The sequence below is a fragment of the Oryx dammah genome, unplaced genomic scaffold, assembly GCF_014754425.2.
Source record: "Oryx dammah isolate SB20612 unplaced genomic scaffold, SCBI_Odam_1.1 HiC_scaffold_26, whole genome shotgun sequence".
In the NCBI taxonomy this organism is placed as follows: Eukaryota; Metazoa; Chordata; class Mammalia; order Artiodactyla; family Bovidae; genus Oryx; species Oryx dammah.
The window spans coordinates 18,555,886-18,575,836 of NW_024070210.1; the positions used below are offsets into that span (position 1 = coordinate 18,555,886).

A 19,951-nucleotide genomic window follows, 5' to 3' on the forward strand; every position below is an offset into this window, starting at 1 on the left:
TTAGCAAACGACAGGACACGTGTTAGACGAAACGGCAGCCTTTCAACTTTTGCACGGGAACAAGGGGATTTGCCGTTTGGGGGATTTAGGAACGTAACAGCAAAGCCAAAAGCTAATGAATGGAGTTCAGCGGTTTGTTGGCAATACTTAAATATTTCTATCCAGTACTTAAATATTTTTGTCCAGGAGCGCAACTCTCTGCAGTTATTTAGAAAGTAGGGATTCAAATCAAACTAAGATACTTCTCCGTGCGTCTCCACTTTCCCCAATCCGAAAAGGAGCTGCTCGCGCGGTACTGCCCCTTTAAGACCTGCTTGCTCTCGGGCTCTACAAAAGGGAGTGACCTCTGGGCTTTGACAGCTCCCCTAATAACTACCACCGTGCAGGCTCCACCCACCTGGCGACCAGCCGCGCCGATTGGCCGGCGGGCCGGTATCCCGTACTCTGATTGGCTCTCCGCTTCCCCTGAGCGAACCTTTAGAACTCTGAGACAGACAATATTCTGTTACATTGTAGCAAAATGGCGACTGTCATTCACAACCCCCTGAAAGCGTAAGTAAGACTAAAAATTGTACATATTCCGCGTGGTTTCAATATGAAAAAAAAGGCGCCTTCTGCGTGCGGAGCGCTGCCAATGCACAGCGCTTACAGGCACCTACAGACGTGGCGGGGCTTCTCTCTTTTCTTTCAGCTCTTACTTCTTCATCTTTTTTTTTTTTCTAAACCCCAGCGCGCAGAAATATCAGGAGATGCAATTAACAACGAGAAAATTGTTACATTTGTGTTCTTTTAAATTGGCGGACCGAGAAGAGAGGGGTTGTCTGTAGGGGAGCCAGGCGCTCGCGAGCTCTACAGCCAGGGGATCGTGGGCAGCTCGGGGACAGCACGGTCCCCTGAGTCTCCCCGGCTTCGCGGGGCGGGGAGCGCGGCGCGCGGCGCGGGGGTGGCGGGGCCGGCCCTGGTGGGGGCTAGCGCTGGACTCTGGGGCCGCCTTGGGCGCACCTAGCTGAGCCCCGCGCCTCCGGAGCCCGCGGCCCCCCGCCCGGCTGCTAGGTCCTCCGGGGCGACCGGACCGCGGCAGCTCTGGAGTTTGCAGGGCGCTCTCTGCCTTCCGATCGCTTGCGGGGAGTTTGTGCAAACCTTCCGGAGTTGGGAGCACCGCAGGGGGGAGCAGCGGGTCCCGGGAGCCCTGGGGCCCAGGTGGTTGCCCGGGGCTTTCCTGCCGGGGCAGCCCCCGGGAACGTGACGGCGCTTCGGGCGGTCGCCGGTGTGTCTACGGGTGTGTTTGTCCGGGAATGGGCTGTAGTAAATGAACGACTCGGGTTAACTTGGGGTTGATTTGGAGACAGGGAAGAGCTGCAGGTCTCATAAATGGTGTTCTCGGCTCCTGCGGGTGAATAGCCGAGGCGAGCGAGAGGCAGCTTATTGGGGAGCTCGCCGCCCGAGCCGGCAGCGTCTGCTCCCGGCCAGAGCGAGGGGCAGGTGCCTCTGGCCGCCGCCGGGAGACTTTGAGCGGACGCCCAGATCCGGGACGGAGGGGGGCGGGCTGGGCGATGACACGCAGGGGCCAGCCCCGGGTCCCACAGCCAATTCCTGCCCGCCTTCCTCCCCCATTCCTTTTCATCCTGGCTTCCTTCCTTCCTTCCTTCCAGTCGGTGGAACTGTTAAGCCGCCAAGTCCGCTCGCGATCGCGGAGCCGGGGGTGGCTTCGGAAAACTAGCATCGCTCTAAAAGGGGTGCTACTGGCAGTGATGTTGGCAGAGGGGCGCTCCCTCGGATTGCGGCGCGACGTGGGTGGGTGGCTGGGTGGGGGGTTTGCGCGCCTGGGATTAGGACTTCGCAGCTGGGCTGGAAGCCGCGGGCGAGAGGAGAGTGGGAGGTGCGGGTGTGTGTGTGTGAGGGGGGGGGCGGGGGAGGCGTTTCGTGCCGAATTCTCTACGGTGCGTGGCGGATGCCCACTCTGATTCTTTCAACTCAGCGCCTCCGCGTCCGCACCCGCGGCTCCCCTAGGAGTTGAAAGCCAGGTTCGCACGCGGGGTGGGAGGAGGGCAGCGGGGGGCTAGGTCTTAACGCGAAGGAAAGCGCTGAGAAAATGGGAAGTGTTTGCACCAGCTATCTCCTATCGGTAATAGGGGAAAAGGGTAGGAATGTCCCAGATCTCGGAGTTTTACATACATACACGCACACACACACACACACACGAACGCTGCTAAGAGGACATTGGAAGCTGGGGCTGATTAGAGAGCAGCTCCCGGCTTCAGTTCTCGCTCGGAAGCTCCGACACACTGCACTTGAACGCCACAGTGTTTCACCCAAGAAAGCAAATGTTTTATGGCAGAATAAATGGGCGTAACTTCGCGGCATCCCCTCTCTTCGTCGCTCTCGCTAGCCACATCGCTGATGCTGTGAGTTTTTAACCGAGCCCACAGCTGATTTGCAGTTTTCACATTTCCAGCCGAAAACGCATAGCGGGGCGGATGCCTCCTGGTAAACTCAAGTTAGAGAAATCTATTTCGCCTGTGCGCCAGGTTTGTTTCCTGTTGGGAAAGCGGTACCCTCGTTACCGCGAAACCCGCTTACGCGCGGGCGGGCGCAATATCTCTGTACTCATTCCTGCCCGCTCCAGTTTTTTGTTTCTGTTTATTTTGGACCGCTGAAGGGTGCGTTTTGCTGGGAGGGTGTATGTGTGGGGTGGGGTTAGAAGTGCGGAAAGGGACAGAGTCGCGGGCTGGTTATTGGAATTAGTTCTGAATTTATTACACTTGTACTTTGTAAATTAGAAACAGTTGCAATGTGATGTATTTGTAATTCCGTGTCGACACACAGACACACTAGCATACACACGACACTCCAGTCGGCTTTTTCTAGGTGGCAGTTGAATGGTCATTTATAATTAGCCGCTCATTTTTTGCATCCCGATCCCTTTCCCTGGGGGTAAGTGGGTGTAAACAATACCACCAACCAGCCGAGCCTCCTGCGCCCTAGACGGTTTTTAAACTCCTAACACAGGAGCATGCATGACGTTACGGGGAGACCTACATCATCTGCCTTTATTTTGAAAAACAACTTGTTTAATAGAACATCTTATATGTTTCATTTGTTTTTAAAAGTTGCTGATCAGGAAACAATACACACGTGAATAAATTATGCATGGGATAAATTAGAACAAAGCGCAGAGGCACATCAAGCGGAAGGGATGGCTGGTGGTGCTGGGAGGAGGGCGGCAGGGAGAAAGGTTTGGAGAACTACGTTTTTATCCTCCTGTGTCCCTCCTGACAATGAAACGGAGCTGAACAGCATTAGCATTTTCTGTCTGCGTTCAGAGTCTTTTTCTTCCTTCCCTTAAAAAAAAAAAGCCAACACCAAGGACGCCCCCTATAGAAACTGGTCACACAAAGGTTTCCTCTAGGACGGGAGATAAAGTGGCAGTAGGTAATGTTCTGGGAAGAAATGAGCAACACCTCTTTAGGGCTCTGCCTAAGCTGCGTAGGGACCCTTTTTCATTATACCAGCTTTTTCCACGTGGAACATTCAGTAATTCAATAGTTTGAATAATATTGGACGACACAGTTTGAATCTCATTGCTTTGGGGTCTTCTGTTGGGCCCCAAGCTCCTGGAGTCACATCTCTCTCAGCAGTTCAGCTTTCTTCCTGCCTGTCTTTGATCTCGCTTCAACTCCCTTTCTTATTCCTCCTCCTTGTACCCTTCAGCCCCTTCCTCTCTGAAGTTGACAGCCTGGCTTCTCTGTCTGTTGTCGCCTTTAACATCTTATTACTGCCCAACAGGGTGTTAGAGGCAGAAACAGGAGCCGCCTGGACTGATCAGATCACAAAGGGAACGCAGCAGGTGGGCCCACAACCAAGCAGTCACATCTGGGCAGATAGAATATGAAAGCATCGATGGACATGTATGATGTGTAAATAGGTATTGCACATTATTTAATTTAGCAGCTACATTGTCTGAGCCTAGATGTGTGAGTCACCCTTATTTCTTACATGGACAAGCAAGATAAGGGCCGTGTAGGGAATTAAATACATGTAGGTAACATAAATATGGATTTGATAATAATCCATTTGTCTACGTGTAAGTCTGCCACATTACCTATCATATTCTGGTTGATTGCTACATACCTAGGGAACATAGTGCCTTTTTTTTTTTTTGCTCTGCTATATTCTTTAAAAAATTAAAAAAAATTTTTTATGTTGGGGTATAGTTGATTGACAAACATAATGCTTTAATATAAATTCTAATCTTATTTGATATTCTACTTCACATTAACCACCCTCCCTCAAATCTGCTATCAACACTTTAAACAACTTACTCTTTTATTAAGTTATCAAAACTCTGGTTTGTATGCACTTAGCTGGGAATGTCTGCCACCTTCTGCCAGACTGGATTATGCACATATATATCTATTATACTAACTGCCTGCTTAGAAAAGAGTTATTATTATTTAATTATTCCATATAAACCAACAAGGATTTATCCCAAGTAGCTATTTGTTTATAAATAATGAGACCAGTAGACTGGTCATACCTATAACATGTGAACATCCAGATATGTAGTTGTATTGAAACTTTTTTTGTAAGGAGTTTCAGAGGGTAAAGTGTCTGCCTGCAATGCAGGAGACCTGGGTTCGATCCCTGGGTCAGGAAGATCCCCTGGAGAAGGAAATGGCAACCCACTCCAGTACTCTTGCCTGGAAAATCCCATGGACAGAGAAGCCTGGTAGACTACAGTCCATGGGATCGCAAACAGTCGGACATGACTGAACGACTTCACTTCACTCCCTTGGTTGGAGGCTTTTTTTTTTAGAAAAAAATCTCTGTTTTGTAATTAAGGACACAACTCTGTGAGAAGCAAATATACTTACTCAGCCAAGGTTAAACAGCTGGTCATGTGTATAGATGGACCTCAGATCTCGTCTTTTTATTCATTCTCTGACCTGGAGACCATGTATTCTAATCTAAAGTGGTTTTGTGCCTGTGAAAGTTGTGAAATTGTTGCCACTTAGAAGCCAGACCTCACTCTTGCTGTGGCACTCAGTTTAGGTTATCAGAGAGGATGGCGCAGAGGGGACACATTCCTGGTTCTAATCTGCTTCTGGCTCTTTCTGTTGGGGTGGGGGATTTGGGTAGGTACTAAATGGGGAACACTGGGGTTAGGATTTGTGAGCTTTCAGCTTTTTATGGACATTATTTTAGCCCCTTATGAAAAAGGACCCTCAGACATTTTAAGCCAACAGATGCCTAAGAACCACCTTCTCCATCTGCTTCTGGTTGCCACTGGGGTGAGGGTGGGGGGAAGCCTTAAATTCTCCAAACTTCATTAGCACACATTGTTTTTCAGTGGGAAGGATGTCTGGTTTTGATGAGATACCCATAAAGGTTATTAATTTCTGCCAGAACCCAAATGAAGGCATCATCACAGAAAACTGCTGGGCTTGCAGACCACCTGGGAGACATTCAGAGGTCTCCAGTTGAATGGGAGTTGCTCAGTTCTAGAAAGTGGCCTGGAATTCAGAGGCAACTTAATTGGAGACTTCTCATCCTCCTTTGTCTTTTTGGAACCATGCAGGTGGCTGAAATTTAGGTACATCTGAGAAACACCATAATGTCTAAAGCTGTTCCAGAGCCATCTGCTCAGATCAGTGCAGAAAATAAAATGCCATGGTCAGCCAAGCTTTGTTTTGAGCTTGCACCAGAAAAAGAAAGGAAACTGAGGCTAATGTTTCAATTTCGAAAGTACAGCCATCCTGATTGTAGTGGTGCTGGGTGTGGGTCATGAAAAGCATCAGAATTCAGGCCTGTCTATTATCCCAACCTCTGCAAAGTAACTTTTGTGGTTTCTGAGTGTTCTGAAAGTCACTAGAAGACAAATGTAGCCCAATGTGGCAAGCCCCTGAAATGCCACAACCACTGGAACAGTTTTTGCCCAGCCATGGTTTTCCAGCAGGGGCCTATGTAAGCATGACCGTAGCATTAAATAATCTTTAAACATGTAGGTATTTAACAAGAAAAGATAAAAAAGTGGCCTGGGAAGAGGGGATGTGGAGGGGATAGGTAAGTGGATAAAACTACTGTGTGGTCTGGAACTCTGAGAAGATGATTGTTTAACAGCAAGAGAGACTGATGTTATGATCTATTGCAAGTTTCAAAGTTTTCTTTAGTTGTGTGAGCAACTGGGGAGAGATGAGGTGTTGTGGTGTTTTTGTAATCTGTTTTTCTTATTGGTCCGGTTACTAGTGTTTCACAGTCTGTCAACCCATATGGATGAATGGAGCTAGCATCGTAAAACTGTCACTGAAGGAAGGTTTTTGAAGCCTGTGATTTGCATTAGAGTTTTAAAAGCAGTGGTTAGGAGGTGTTTGGGTGGGGGGAGGGGAGAAGAGGAGCAACCTGTGCTGGGAATGTCTAGGTTGTGTGTTTGTGAATAGTAGTAGTGGGTGGGGGGTTACAAGGAAAGCAGGCTAAGATTTAGGGGGCTGTGTTTGGAAGCAGGGAGGGGCAGGAGCTCCTAATAATGGGGTTCAAATAGCCCACGTTGAGACCTTTACCTCCAGGACTTAGTTCTGAGTCCAAGGAACAATGATGGTACCTGTCTAATCCCTCTTTGCACCCTCTCCTCCCTCCTCAAGTCCAGAGCTTGCCATCATCTTAGGTTGCTATGAAATGAGTGAGTTTTTCTCATTGTTATTCACTTCGAAAATCTGCTGTGGTATTAACTTCAACTGGAAGCTCCACCAGAAAAGGTTTTTCAGTTCTTAGACTTTCACTGGTCATCCGTATGGCCTTATCTCAAACTCCATCCCTCCTATACTTTCTCACCAGTGGCTATGCTTTTGTAGCTTCAGAAGTAAAAGCTTCAGGGAGAGGATCCCAGAGATTTGAGCTCAGTTTTCAGCCCTACTGCTCACTAGCTATGAGACCTTAGACCCAGAACTTCTCTGAGCCGCATATTCCTTGTCTTAAAGATGAGGGTGATGCACCTTGATTGCCAAATTCCTTTCCAGTAAAAAACTGGTGGCTCTTAGACTATGGTTAATTAGGAAGGATGAGGAGGACAGTTAGGGACCAGTGTTTGAATTCTTTCTCATTTTTTAAGTGTGGCTCTAAAAGGGAGTTAAGACTGGTAGGCTCTCCTGTAGTTTCATCTTCTCTGGTTCCTGTCTTGCCACCTTCTGTTGCCACTTGGGCTCTGATCTCTCTCTTCTCAGGGCCCAAGGCTGAGGGCCAGGTGGTGGCCCATTGAGAACGTGGTCTTTTCTTCTGATGATCCCTTTTGAACACTTTTCTCCTCATTAACACTCCAACCAGGGGATGAAGACGGGAAAGAGAAATGAGAAGATTAATTGGCCTATTTTTTTTCTGTTTACAAGCACTCAGATTATGTTTTTGTGCAAAAGACTAGAATTATTGAGAACATCTATCTTTTTCTTCCTGTTTTGTGTAAATGTATGGTGGAAGAAAGGGAACCAAGCAAAAGATTTTCTTCTCTGGATTTCATTTATCTACAGTCTCCTTCAATCTACTGTTCTTCTAACATGGCACCCATCCCAGTTAACATGGAAATAAATGCTTATTTCATTTCCATTTGGGCAGTTGCAAATACCCGACCATTCAGTGAACTGCAGTGGGTGGGCCTGTACTGATGTCTCAGTGAACTTCCTCTGTTGTACCCCGTGATGCTGCTGAGGAAATGGAGGTGTTCAGTAGACACACAGAGTCTGACCTTACGCAGGTGGGTATTAGCAGTGTCTAAAGTGGAATTCACTGCCTCTCATTCAGTGACATGCCTCCAGAACATGCCAGATTCCTCTGGAGGCGTTATTATCAGGCTTTCCTTTAGTTGACAGCTAGCTCCCTAGGCAATTTTCTACATGTCTAAAGGAGGAAGAGGGGGTTGTTAAAGCCATGATTGTTATTCACTTCGAAAATCTGCTGTGGTATTAACTTCAACTGGAAGCTCCACCAGAAAAGGTTTTTCAGTTCTCAAACTTTCACTGGTCATCCGTATGGCCTTATCTCAAACTCCATCCCTCTTATACTTTCTCACCAGTGGCTATGCTTTTGTAGCTTCAGAAGTAAAAGCTTCAGGGAGAGGATCCCAGAGATTTGAGCTCAGTTTTCAGCCCTACTGCTCACTAGCTATGAGACCTTAGACCCAGAACTTCTCTGAGCCACATATTCCACAGAAGCCTGAATTGTGAGAATTAGGCAAAATGAAAGAAAAAACAAAATGGTCACCTTGACCTCCAGCCTACAGAGGCAGTCCCTTAAATTTTTTTGTACTTGTGGTAAGATGTATCAATACATAACATGTATATTTAGCATGTATGACATGTAGACATACCATTTTAGCCTTTTTTAAAGTGTTCAGTTCACTGGCATTAAGTACATTCATAGTGTTGTAAAACTACCCATTGTATTCATTTCCAGAATTTAAAAAATCATCCTAAACACACTCTATATCCATTAAACAATAACATCCTCTGTTTTAATGAGGACATCCTCCTCTCACCCCATCCCAGTTTCTGGTAACCACCATTGTACTTTCTGTCTATATGAATTTGCCTATTCTAAGCACCTCATATGAGTGGAATCATACAATATCTGTCCTTTCGTGACTGGCTTATTGCACTTAGTATAGTGTTCTTAATGCTCATCTGTGTTACAGCATGTGTCAGGATTTCCTTCCTTTTTATGGCTGAGTAATAGTCCACTGTACATATATGCCTTATTTTGCTTATCCATGCATCCAGGGATGGGTCCTGAGGTTGTTTCTACCTTGTGGCGATTGTGAATAATACTGCTATGAACATGGGTGTGTAAGTAGCTGTTTGAACCCCTGCTCTCAGTTCTTTGGGGTATATGCCTAGACCCCCCCCCTTCATTTTTAGACTCATTAAGATTCATGGAGTACATTTCTAGATAGTACAGGCAACTCCTTTCTTCTAAACTTAAAAAAAATACTCATGGCATCATAGAATTCAACCTCTTTACCTGCCTCCCCCTTTAGGACTACCACTATTTTGGGGGTGGAGGATAAATGCCCCGGGAACTCAGAGACTCACTTCTTTTATCCCCAGCCATGAGGATTGCCTTCATCTTGTCACCACCCCCCACCCCCCACCCGCCGAGGGCAGGGACTCCCTTGGGGTCAGGGTCTGGATCTGGGGAGGCCCCGGAGGCTGCGGTACTAGTAGTCGCCTGGTGGGGCTGGAGCGAATGTTTCCCAGGCGGAGTGGAGGTCTCATCAGGCAGCAGGTGTTCCTGCTGGAAACGCCTGGGATGACAGGACAGTTTGAAGGTCAGGAGGTAGTAAATCTGACCTATCTTTTCATAAGGTGAGAAGGGCATGTATCTCCTTTGGCTTCCCTTCCCTGCACTCAGCCCTGCTTACCTCCCCCTGAAGGGCCCAGATGAAACAATGGATGTGAAAACCACTTCAGAAAGTGTAAAGTACAAATGGGAGGTGTTCCTAGAGCTGCAAAGTCCCCCCCCCCCACCGTAGCTAACGGCAGCGGGTAGGGGGGCGCTTCTCAGAGAGTCAACAATATTGCAAGTATCAAACATCACTTTACTATATTAAAACTAAAATAAATGAAAAGATCCTGGCATTCCACATCCTATCTAACCATTGTTTCTCAGGAAATGCAAAGCCTCACTCATCCAGCTGTGTGTAAATAGCCCTGGAATCTCAGTGGGGTTTTCCCATCTTCCGGGTTTGAAATAGGTGAGAATAGGAGCTCAAGGGAAGCCTTCGTTTCATTTTCCATTGTCAACCCCATACTGAGTCCATCCGCAATCAGAGGAAACAGAAGTTGGCGGGCAGAGGGAGCATTCTCCTGGAACTTGGGCTCTGGTCATCCAGCAGTCTCTGGCTCCTTCTACCAAGAAGACTCCAGGGAGAGAGAAGGGGAGAAGGAGGGGCTGGGGTTTAAATCTGCTAGTAAGCAAGGAGTATGCGATGTTGGCGTTAGGGGTCAGTGGCAAGAATTAATTCTTTGTACATGAGTAGATGTGGGCAGCATGGTGGTGAGGGTCAGATCTCAGAATAACAGTTATTTGCCAGCCTTGGAAAGGCTTCAGATTCAAGCTTGCTGCAGAAACACAGCATTCCTGTACTTTATAAAAGCAAATTAAGTGAGAAATGTCATCCTTGCTCCCATTCTCCTCAACTAAGGACTCTTTACTTGTCTTTTGTTGGGCTGCTAGTTGAGCTTAGTGAGAACTGTCTCACCCTCTTTGGAACTTTCTTCATCCTGTCCTGGCTAGTCCTGCCTGCCAGTCTGCCCCTTGGTCCTAAGCAGCATAGTAGCCTTCCTCTTGGCATCTAGGAACTTCCACTCCAAGGAAGGCCTCCAGTCTGTCTGTTTCTCCTTCCAGATCCTTGATCTTTGACAGGACAAAGTAAAAGCTTGTAAACCGGGAGGTGGACTGTTCCCCTAGGCGGCTAGGGAAGCCACTGTTGTTTGTGGGGGCGGGGGAGGAGGGGAGGCAGTGTGGTGCTGGAGGTGGGGGAGGGCAGGGTGGATGGGGTAGTCGAAGTGGAGAGAATATATTCTCTCCTGCTAATTATTTTCCCCGAGGACTTAGCCAATGCAGAACCATCTATTATCGTGGGAGCGCTCTATGGTGGTTCTGCCTGTGATGAATGCTAAGTGGAAACAAGCAAGAAAAATTAACAGGCGGCTGCTTCTGTCCACCTAATTAAAATGCATATCCAAATGCATAATTCCTTATGTTTCCCCATGCACACACTCCCCTTCCAATCCCAATTCTATGGAGGAAAAAAACCCTACTTTCTCCCAATCATTTCTCTTGATTATACTTCCATCAAGAGAGAACTGGAGGGTTCCTTTAGAATAGTGAAGGGCCATTTTTGTAACACTCTAAAATTGCTGGGTTTTTTTTTTTTTTGGTTAGATTGGCCCCCAAAATTCTGAGCTCTTTTTTGTTTAAAATGAAGAACAGAAACTTTATCTGACTGCAGAGACAAGGGAGAAGGAAGGAAGTAGAGAAATAAAAGGGGTTGGGGGAGAGAGAAAGCAAGAAAAAAAAAAGAAAGTTCCCACAGTTTCCACTGACCTTTAGTTTTGTGCCGAAAGTCTGGCTTGGATCAGCAATGAGAATTTTGAAGGTCTTTTCTATCTCCTCTTCCTCTTCATTCCTTTCTTTGACGTGGCACTACTTCCCTCAGCCCCTCAAAGAAACATAGTCCAGAATTTTTCAGAGAGATTTTAGAAGATGCATCTACCTGTGCAGATCAGGTAGAGAGAAAAAAGCAAAAGCCTCTGTCCTGGGGGCAAGATCAGAGATGCTGACATCAAGGTCCCAAGTGTGCCTTAAACAAACAATACCTCTTCATCCCTCTCTTCCTCACTTTTTGTTCATCCAAATGATCAAGTTCTCCCCCTTGGAAGAACAGTTTTATTCAGGGGTCATAAAATATTTAATAAGATATGAAACTTAAGTCACTGTGTTCAATTCCACGTCACTACCATCTTGGCAATGGTGCCCCTCCCCCGGGCAGCATCCCCCCACCCCCCCATTCTTGAAGCCCCTTGACTGCCCTCCACAGCAGCCCCAGCTGTTGATTTATCAGGGCCGGCTGGCTCAGCAGTGCATGGAGATTGCTTTTAATTAACTCTCTTCATTTTTCCCAATCTTCAGGGAGCAGCAGCCCTTTAATGATTTTAATATTTTATCTGGATTTATATCCGCCTTATTTGTTGTTGTTTGACTTCCGCATTTGTTCTTCCTGAATCGCTTCCAGACTGATCTATTTATGTACCCCTTTCCCCTGTCCCCCAAGGCCTTCCAGGAGGAAAGGTGCTGAAGAAGACCCACCCTCTCTTCCCAAGCTGTCTACCACCGCACAGGGAGAGGTGCCAAGTGTTGGTCTCTGCCATGGTTTGGATGAGAACTTTTGTCTTAGAATCCCAGTCTCACCTGACTTAGCTGAAGGAGTTTCTGAGCTTCTCATTAAAGGGTGGTGGGGGAAAATCTGAATTTTAGAAAGTGGAAATTTTCTAATCTCTCTGCCTCTTTCATGCTTGCTGCCTCTTTGAGGGAGTGAGTGCCCTGGAGAGTTGGATAAAACCTGCTTCCAGGACCTGGAGGTCTGTCATCTTGCCCATTCCAACCTGACACAGTTTAATGGAACTCCCTGGAGGATGATGACTTCAGGGCGGGGCTGGAGGTAGGTGCCTTTTCATACTGTTCATGGGATTCTCAAGGTAAGAATACTGAAGTGGTTGCAGCCAAGTCTTCATGCCACTTTCCATGTCTTTAGATGTGGCTGGAATTTGCTCTGCAACTGCAAAGACTCTGAAAGAGGGCCTGCAGAGGGACCAGTTGCCTTCTCTGTTTGAGAGTGCCTGCTCCCTCAACCCTCGGTTCTCCGTTTCTGCACCCACGTATTACACACCACCATCTGAACACCCTCCCACCTCCGACTTCCAGCTTCCTTTTGGCTGCAAAGTCTGCCCCTCCCCTCAACAGTCCCAGAAAGGCCCTGGCAGACAAACTTGCATGGGGGCTAGTTTTCAGAACCAACTTGTCCACAGAATACCCTTTTGACATCTCGGTTTGGTGATGTGTCTTTGGGGTTATTCGTTGCTGGGCAACTGCCAGCTAAAGTTTGAGTCTGATCTGGGGAATTGCAGTGAATTGCCCTGGGTGACTTGTATTCACATTTAGGAACTTGGCTTTACAATCCTTCGAATAGGAAGTTGAGAAGATATTTTTCCGTGTGCCTTTCTGGAAAGAGGTATTGGTTTGTAAAGCCTAGCCCACCAACTGGCACACAAGTGTTTGTACTCAAAGTGTTTGTTCTGGTGATGAAAATGGTGATTTCTTCTCATCTCCTTGTATTTATCCCTTGAGGTATGCTAGCTTTGAAAACCTATGATGTGTCGGGTACTAAGCTAACTGCAGGTTGCAGAGACAGAAACCACGGCTTCTCTATCACAGTTTGGTATTCAGGCTACTCAATGTCCTACTGAGTGTTTCTTCTTCACTTTTCCTTGGCAATCACAGGCCCTTTAGAGAATCCTGTGAAAGTTCTGGATCATCTCCCCAGAAAAAAATGCATATCTGCATCTGATTTTATGAGTTCACAGATGTTGAGGAGCCCATCAGTGTATGCCCTAGAGTCCGTTGGCTCCAGGTTAAGAACCTTAGATTGAGAGATGTGGGTGAGCTTGTTATCCTGAAAGGCTGCTTCTGTGTCCCTGCTCAGAGAAGTCCCTAACCCTTCTCACCTCTCCTGTAGTCTCACCAAGTGGCTCGTGCCTCCTCAGCCCCACTCTGCCCCAGTTGCACATGATGAACACCTACCTGCTCATCTTCCAGACACTTCCAAGTCCCCTCCTCTCCAGCAAAGCTCTTGCTACCCTCAGGTAGAATTGGCCATCCCTGCCCTTGGCCCCATAGTCCCAAGGATACTTCCCTCCTGGCCACTGAAACACTTAACGCTGCTTAGTTAGAATGGAAGGCCCTAGAAGGCTGAAGGGTGGCTGCCTGGGCCTTTCTGTCCCTAGGATCTAGCATTGTCCTTGTTGTTCTTTAGTCACTAAATTGTATCTGATTCTTTTACGACTCCATGGTCTGTGGCTCACCAGGTCCTTCTGTCCATGGGATTCTCCAGGCAAGAATACTGGAGTGGGTTGCCATTTCCTATTCCAGGGAATGTTCCTGACCCAGGGATCAAACTTACATCTCCTGTGTCTCCTGCATTTGGCAGGTGGGTTTTTTCCACTGCATCACCAGGGAAGCCAGATGTCTGATAAATGTGTGTGGAATGACAGAGCAAATGAAACCAGCAGGCTCTTCCCGCCTAATTTGCTTCCAGTTCTTTGAAATCAACTTGTTTCTCATTCTCTCCCTGGCAGGAATTTGGAAGAGGCAGCAGAATTACTCTCCCCAAATTCTTCAAGTTCAGGAGTTGGAAGACAGGCACAAGCTTACCTTGCTTGCATGTGGCATGTGAGGCTGTGATGGCTGTCGGCGTCATTTATTCTAGCCCCTTGTTTTTTCACCACTTCATCCTTGTGGATCTAAAAAACTTGGCTTTCCTTCCCTTTGGTCTTGGGAATTAAAGGCAAGTCTTTTTACTCTGCCTTCTTTCAGGGATTAACTAACCTGGGGCTTGTGAGTAGCCACCGATAAATCAACCGTATTTTTATTAAGTGCCTATTTTGTGCTCAGCTGTGTATGGGATTTCCTTTAGCCTTATTTATACCTGAGGATTTTTATGGGTTTTTAAGATGGAAGAGAGCAGGAGGTGCTAGTACTACAGTGGTTTGACCCAAAGTTGGGGTCCCGTGAGGGCCTATTGCCTGCCTTCTTGAGCTTTGGAGGTGACTGTGGCCCAATCGCTGTTTTCAGGTATATATTCTTCAGGAAATTTTCCTGTACTTTAATCATGCCTATGTAGATACAACTTTGCCTATGACTCTATCCCAAACATATTCAATGCAGGTAAATTTATTTGACAATGAAACAAAAAAAATAACAGCCTAGGGATCATGCTGTTGTTGTCGATCAGTCGCTCAGTCGTGTCTGACTCTTTGAGGCCCCGTGGACTGCAACACGCCAGGCTTCCCTGTTCTTCCTTCTCCTGGAGTTTGCTCAAACTCATGTCCATTGAGTCGGTGATGCTATCCAACCATCTCATCCTCTGTCATCCCCTTCTCCTCCTGCCTTCAATCTTTCCCAGCATCAGGGTCTTTTCTAATGAGTTGGCTCTTCATATCAGGTGGCCAAAGTATTGAGGCTTCAGCTTCAGCATCAGTCCTTCCAGTGAATATTCAGGGTTGATTTCCTTTAGGATCGACTGGTTTGATCTCCTTGGGGATCATGGGAAGGCCTTTATTTTTCATATTGAGAGAGAGAAAAATCTCTGTCCTCACAACTCTTGCTGCTTTTCCACCCTCCAGATCATTCAGTGTTGGGGGCTCTGGAGAGGCCTGGTTCTGAGTCAGGAGGAAGGTGAAGGCCAGAGGTGGAGACAAGCTATTCAAGTCAAGTGTTAATCAGTATTCGTCCACCAGACATCCTTCAATATGGAGAGCTAGAAAGAAAATGCTAATGGTGCACAAAGTACAGGCTGGAGGAGCAGAACCTTACCACAGAGCTTGTGAATTCAGAGGGGTCACACCACACTAGCACCTACTCTGAAAGTGAACTCGCCTTCCATCCTGGGTGGAGCCCTTTGGTACAGAGGGTGCACGTGGGCCTGTCCAGTTCCTCGTGCTCATTTCCTTTCTGGGCAGCCATCCCAGTGTAACAGACACTTATACATATTCTGTCCTCATTTTATCTAATTACACACATCTCTGGGGGATGGGAAACAGGTTTGGATCGTTCGCTTTTAGGTCAGTTATGCACAGGGTAGCTGAGATGAGCAATGATCTATGGAGTTCGATGAAATTCGGGAAGCTCCCAGAGTTCCCTGGTCCGCAGCACACCAGGGGGCATTGTTTGTCATCTCAGGGGGCTGGAGATCCCAGTCAGCGCAGGGGAGGAATGGAGCCCGGCCGGTTTGTGAGTCTGAATGTAGGAACCTTTCTGAGATTGAGCTCGCTCTTGCTATCCTTGGAGCAACCGGATTCCTTTATTATTTGATGATCAGCCTAACTGAGAGGGGGCTTCCCCAGTGGCTGAGCGGTAAAGAATCTGCCTGCCATGCGGGAGCTGCAAGAGACACGGGTTCGATCCCTGGGTCAGGAAGGTCCCCTGGAGGAGGAAATGGCAGCGTACTCCAGCATTCTTGCCTGGAGAATCCCATGGACAGAGGAGCCTGGCGGGTCACGGTCCATAGGGCCTCAATGAGTTGGACAGGATTGAAGCAACCTAGCATGCACTCACGCATGCTAACTGTGAGGACCCAGTTCTATAGGTCCCTCTTCTGGGGATCATTTGTGTTCACTCATTATCTGCCTGGTATGGGTTCAGCTTCCTGAGAAATATAGAACAAAACAAGCTCTGATCAATGCAACAGTCTCTAACGTTGCCCAGTGTTTCCAAGAATTCCTTGTCTTCTTTGCGACGCAGATGAACTGGTCTGGACAATACAATAGCTCTGGAAGGTCCACACCTTTCTCCACAAACCAGAGCTGGCAGCCTTGGGCAGTCCAGCTTCCTGGCATCTCTGCTCCAGGCTCTATGGTAGCTTTTCAAATACCCAGGAAGGAAGTGAAAGTGAAAGTCACACAGTCGTCTCTCCGACTCTTTGTGGCCCCATAAACTATACAGTCCATGGAATTCTCCAGGCAAGGATACTGAAGTGGGTAGCCTTTCCCTTCTCCAGCAGATCTTCCCAACCCACGGATCGAACCCAGGTCTCCCGCATTGCAAGCAGATTCTTTACCAGCTGAGCCACAAAGGAAGCCCCCAGGAAGGAAAAGCCCACTGGTTACTCTTCTTTTCTTTTGCTTTCTGCTTCTTATTTCATTTCTTGACTCAGACCTAAGGCTCCCCAGCGCTCTGGGAGCCCTAGATCGAGGAATAACCCATGTGATGCTTCATACCGAGCTCTGAACCTCTAGCCTGGGTTGCCTTCTGACTTCTTGTCCGCTTCATCTGTGCCCCACTGACATCTTTCTCCCTGTCCCTGTGCATCGCACCTTGATGAAAAAGCGTTGAAGAGGCACAAAAGGAAGGAAAGAGAATTCTATTTATTCCCCGGGAGGGCACACTCATGCTCATCAATGGGGGAGTGGGGAGCGGGGAGGAGGAAAAGGTGAAGCTTGCACACAGCAAATGGTGAGAAGAAGCGGGAGAGAGGAAACCGGGACCATGAGTTTTCCTGGTGGGAAGAACTGTGCTCCGTGAGCAGTTCAGCCCCTGAGCGGTCTGTGAAATTGGAGGAGAGAAAGCGGCCCCGCATGGGGATGTGTCAGAGAAGGTTTCAGGGAGGAGGTGGCTTTGAGCTGAGTTTGGAAGGGCAGAGGGATCTGGTGAGGCTTAGGAGTGGTGGAGGGTGAGGATGGGGAAGGACGGGCACAAAAGGGATGTGAACAAAGATTTGGGAAGCATCTGAGTGACTCTTTAGAGAATCTTCTTCCTTTGTGGTGGTGTGAGTTGGAGGGGAAGGGCCAGTTGAGAAGGAATGTGTGGAGGACAGCAAATGGGTCCATTTGGCTGGATGGGAGTGGGGGTCCATGCAAGTGAAAGTGTTTGTGACTCAGTCCTCTCCGACTCTTTGCGACCCCAAGGATTGTAACCCATTGGGCTCCACTGTCCATGGGATTTCCCAGGCAAGAATACTGGAGTGGAAGAAGGGGAGAAAAGCCATTCTCTTCTCCAGGGGATCTTCCCAGCCCAGGGATCGAACCTGGCTCTCTGGCATTACAAGTGGATTCTTGTCCAAGCTACTGGGAAAGTAGGAGTCCATGAATAGAAGGTGAAAATGGGAAATAGCCTGGGGCCGGTTTGTCTGAGCTGAGCTGCAGTTTGGCAGCCAGTTTCCGAGAAGAACTTGAACACTTCAGAGGCTGAAAGAGAAGCTTCAGGGGGAGGTAGTGGGCTGTCATTATGCGTCCCTCAGCAGGAGGATTGTCATCTGCAGGGACCCTGTCTCACTCATCCCTTGGTTTCTTGGTTGTGTATTCTGGGTTTTTCCCAGGGCACCCCCAGAGGATGTAAGGCAGAGGAAGACTCTAGGGGGCCTGGGCTGGTATGAGCCCCCCACTTCAGCAGGTACAGGACAGCCTTGGTCAGCCATCCAGGCAGATATGCCAAGTGAGGCAGGATGATGGGATAAAGCCCATCCAAGTGCTGGATCTAGAAGTCTTTCCCCTTTCCTATGCTTTATCACCACCCCCTTTCTTTACAAAAACAAGGAAAACCACCCATAAATGGTTATAAGTAAAACATACAAGTCCATTCTAGGGAGGAAAGCATAAACGCTGACCCTCAAAGCGCAATCACAGTCTAGTGCTCCGAGGATTAGTCTCACGGTCCAAATGGGAGTGGGGTGGGGGTGGGGGCAGTGAGGCTGCAAGTCTCTGAGACTGTGTTTCTTCCCCCGGGGGATGGAGGTGGTTTATTTTGAAGGTAGTTCTTTTCCACTCCTACCCAGGCCCCTCGATACTCATTCAAACTGCCCACCCAATGCCCACTCCCTCCTGCTGAAAGGCCTGGGCCCTGGGGAGCTTTATTGATAGGCCTGTGTCACCCCAGTCCTCAGGTTCCTTGGAGAGCTCAGATGGCCTGTCCTAGGGAGTGAGAGGGTGGCAAGCATGGCCATGCGGCTGGAGAGTCTGGGTCACATCCAAGCCCCGTGACTGTGGGCAGGATCTCTCACCCCTCTGTGCCTCAAAGTCCTCATCTGTCAGTGGGAGAGATGGTGCCTGCCTTTGGAGGGTTGTTGGAAGAATCAAACAAGTTAATATACATTCAGGGTTAGAAGAGTTGGCCCATCTTACCGTCTTAATATTAATAGATGTTGGCAGCGACTCTGCTTTTCTATCTGCAAAATGCAGACACACTAGCTGATTTTTTCCCACACTGGCATCTTAAGGAAAACGAGATAATAAGTAGGAGAAGCTCTGATTTTCTTAGCAGAAAGAAGTTCTAGAATTCAGTGGCATTACTGTCAGTAACTGTTGGAACCAGTGTGCCAGGAGAGACTTTGAGAGGGATTTATCTCTGGGATGCTTTGTCCAGGAGCTCAGGTTATTGCATTCTGCTGGACGGGTGCTGATCTTGGGTCTTTCTGAGAAGGAAGAGAATTGCACAGATGCAGAAACGCTGAGGTGAGCTGTGCTGTGACTGAGCTCTGGGCTCCTGCTTCCAGTCACTGCCACCTCCTCCAAGAATGGGCTCTGCCCTAGAAAAGGGCTTGAACAGCCTTCAGACCAAAGTGGGTGAGGGTGGGAGCTGGTCTGTGTGCTTGTCGCCCATGTGGTCTGCCGCCCCTTTGTCAGACCCCTTGCTCATCGCGGCCCTCCTGTCCCCGGTGCGTGTGTGTATACATGTTCTCAGCACACGCTTTTTGTAGGCAGCGATCTGTGCTTGACAAGCTGGCATTCCAAACTCCAGATCTTCCAAACACCAGACCCCTATGTTATTTTTAACTGTCGAAAGTTTTTTCCACGAGGTGTAATTGATGAGACTCAATAGCCTGGTCAGAGAATCTAAACTTGAGCTTGTTTTGTCTCCCTTGAATAGGCCTGTGTCCGATGACCAAGCAAAAAAACACTGTTTCCAAACTGACTGGTCTAAATCTTCCCACCCGTCCCATCCCCCACTTCTCTTTAGGGCACAGAAGTGAACACCAAGATAACCTGAGCTCGCCTGTTTCTGTGGCTCCAGATAGGAGAGAGGCAGATCCCTTCCGTCTGTGACCTTCTCCTCCCTGCTCTCTCTCTCGGAGTCCCGATAGTGAGGGACAAAGCTACGTTTTCAGAGAGATAACAGGAAGGGCATTGAGGAGTTGGGCATGCAATCTCTTCTGGCCTTCTTTTTCAGCCCCCACATTCCCCGAGGGGTAAGTCATATTCTCCTCGTCCTCTGGGGACAGTCCTGGACAGATGCTGTTATTTCAGCGTGCCCGACATCTTGTGACATCGAGTGACCACCATCCTTATAACACTGGAGAAGATTCTCAGCTCTGCACACTCAGGACAAAGTGGCGCCATCTCACACTGGCTTGTCATTTGCGTTGTGAATTTCTTCAGCTTTGTGTGTCATTTCTCTTTTTCGTCCACACACCTCTCCAGGCCGTGGTATACTTGGCACTCACGTTAATCAAGCGTGCACAAGGTACCAGTTTCTGTGGCACTGGGTATACAGTGATAAGCAAAACAGATAGAGACCCCATCTTTGTGGAGCTTGTGGTCCAGTTGGGGAGATAGACGTTGATCACATACATATGTAAATAAAAGTTGAGTCTGTTTTGTTGCAAGGTCCAGGAAGATAGAAGAGAGTGTGATAGAGG

General features: G+C 48.0%; 1 protein-coding gene across 3 annotated transcripts in view; it reads left to right on the forward strand.

Moving 5' to 3' along the window:
• The first annotated feature begins 498 nt into the window (after window positions 1-498).
• Window positions 499-19,951, forward strand: part of DPF3 (double PHD fingers 3) — a 292,610-nt gene continuing 273,157 nt past the window's right edge. For all 3 annotated transcript variants that reach the window (XR_005718633.1, XM_040226150.1, XM_040226151.1), the window contains exon 1: window positions 499-552. Coding sequence is in view for 2 of the 3 variants with exons in the window: in XM_040226150.1 (XP_040082084.1) it covers window positions 521-552 (32 nt within the window). In the remaining variant the exon portion in view is untranslated. The remainder of the gene's footprint in view (window positions 553-19,951) is intronic.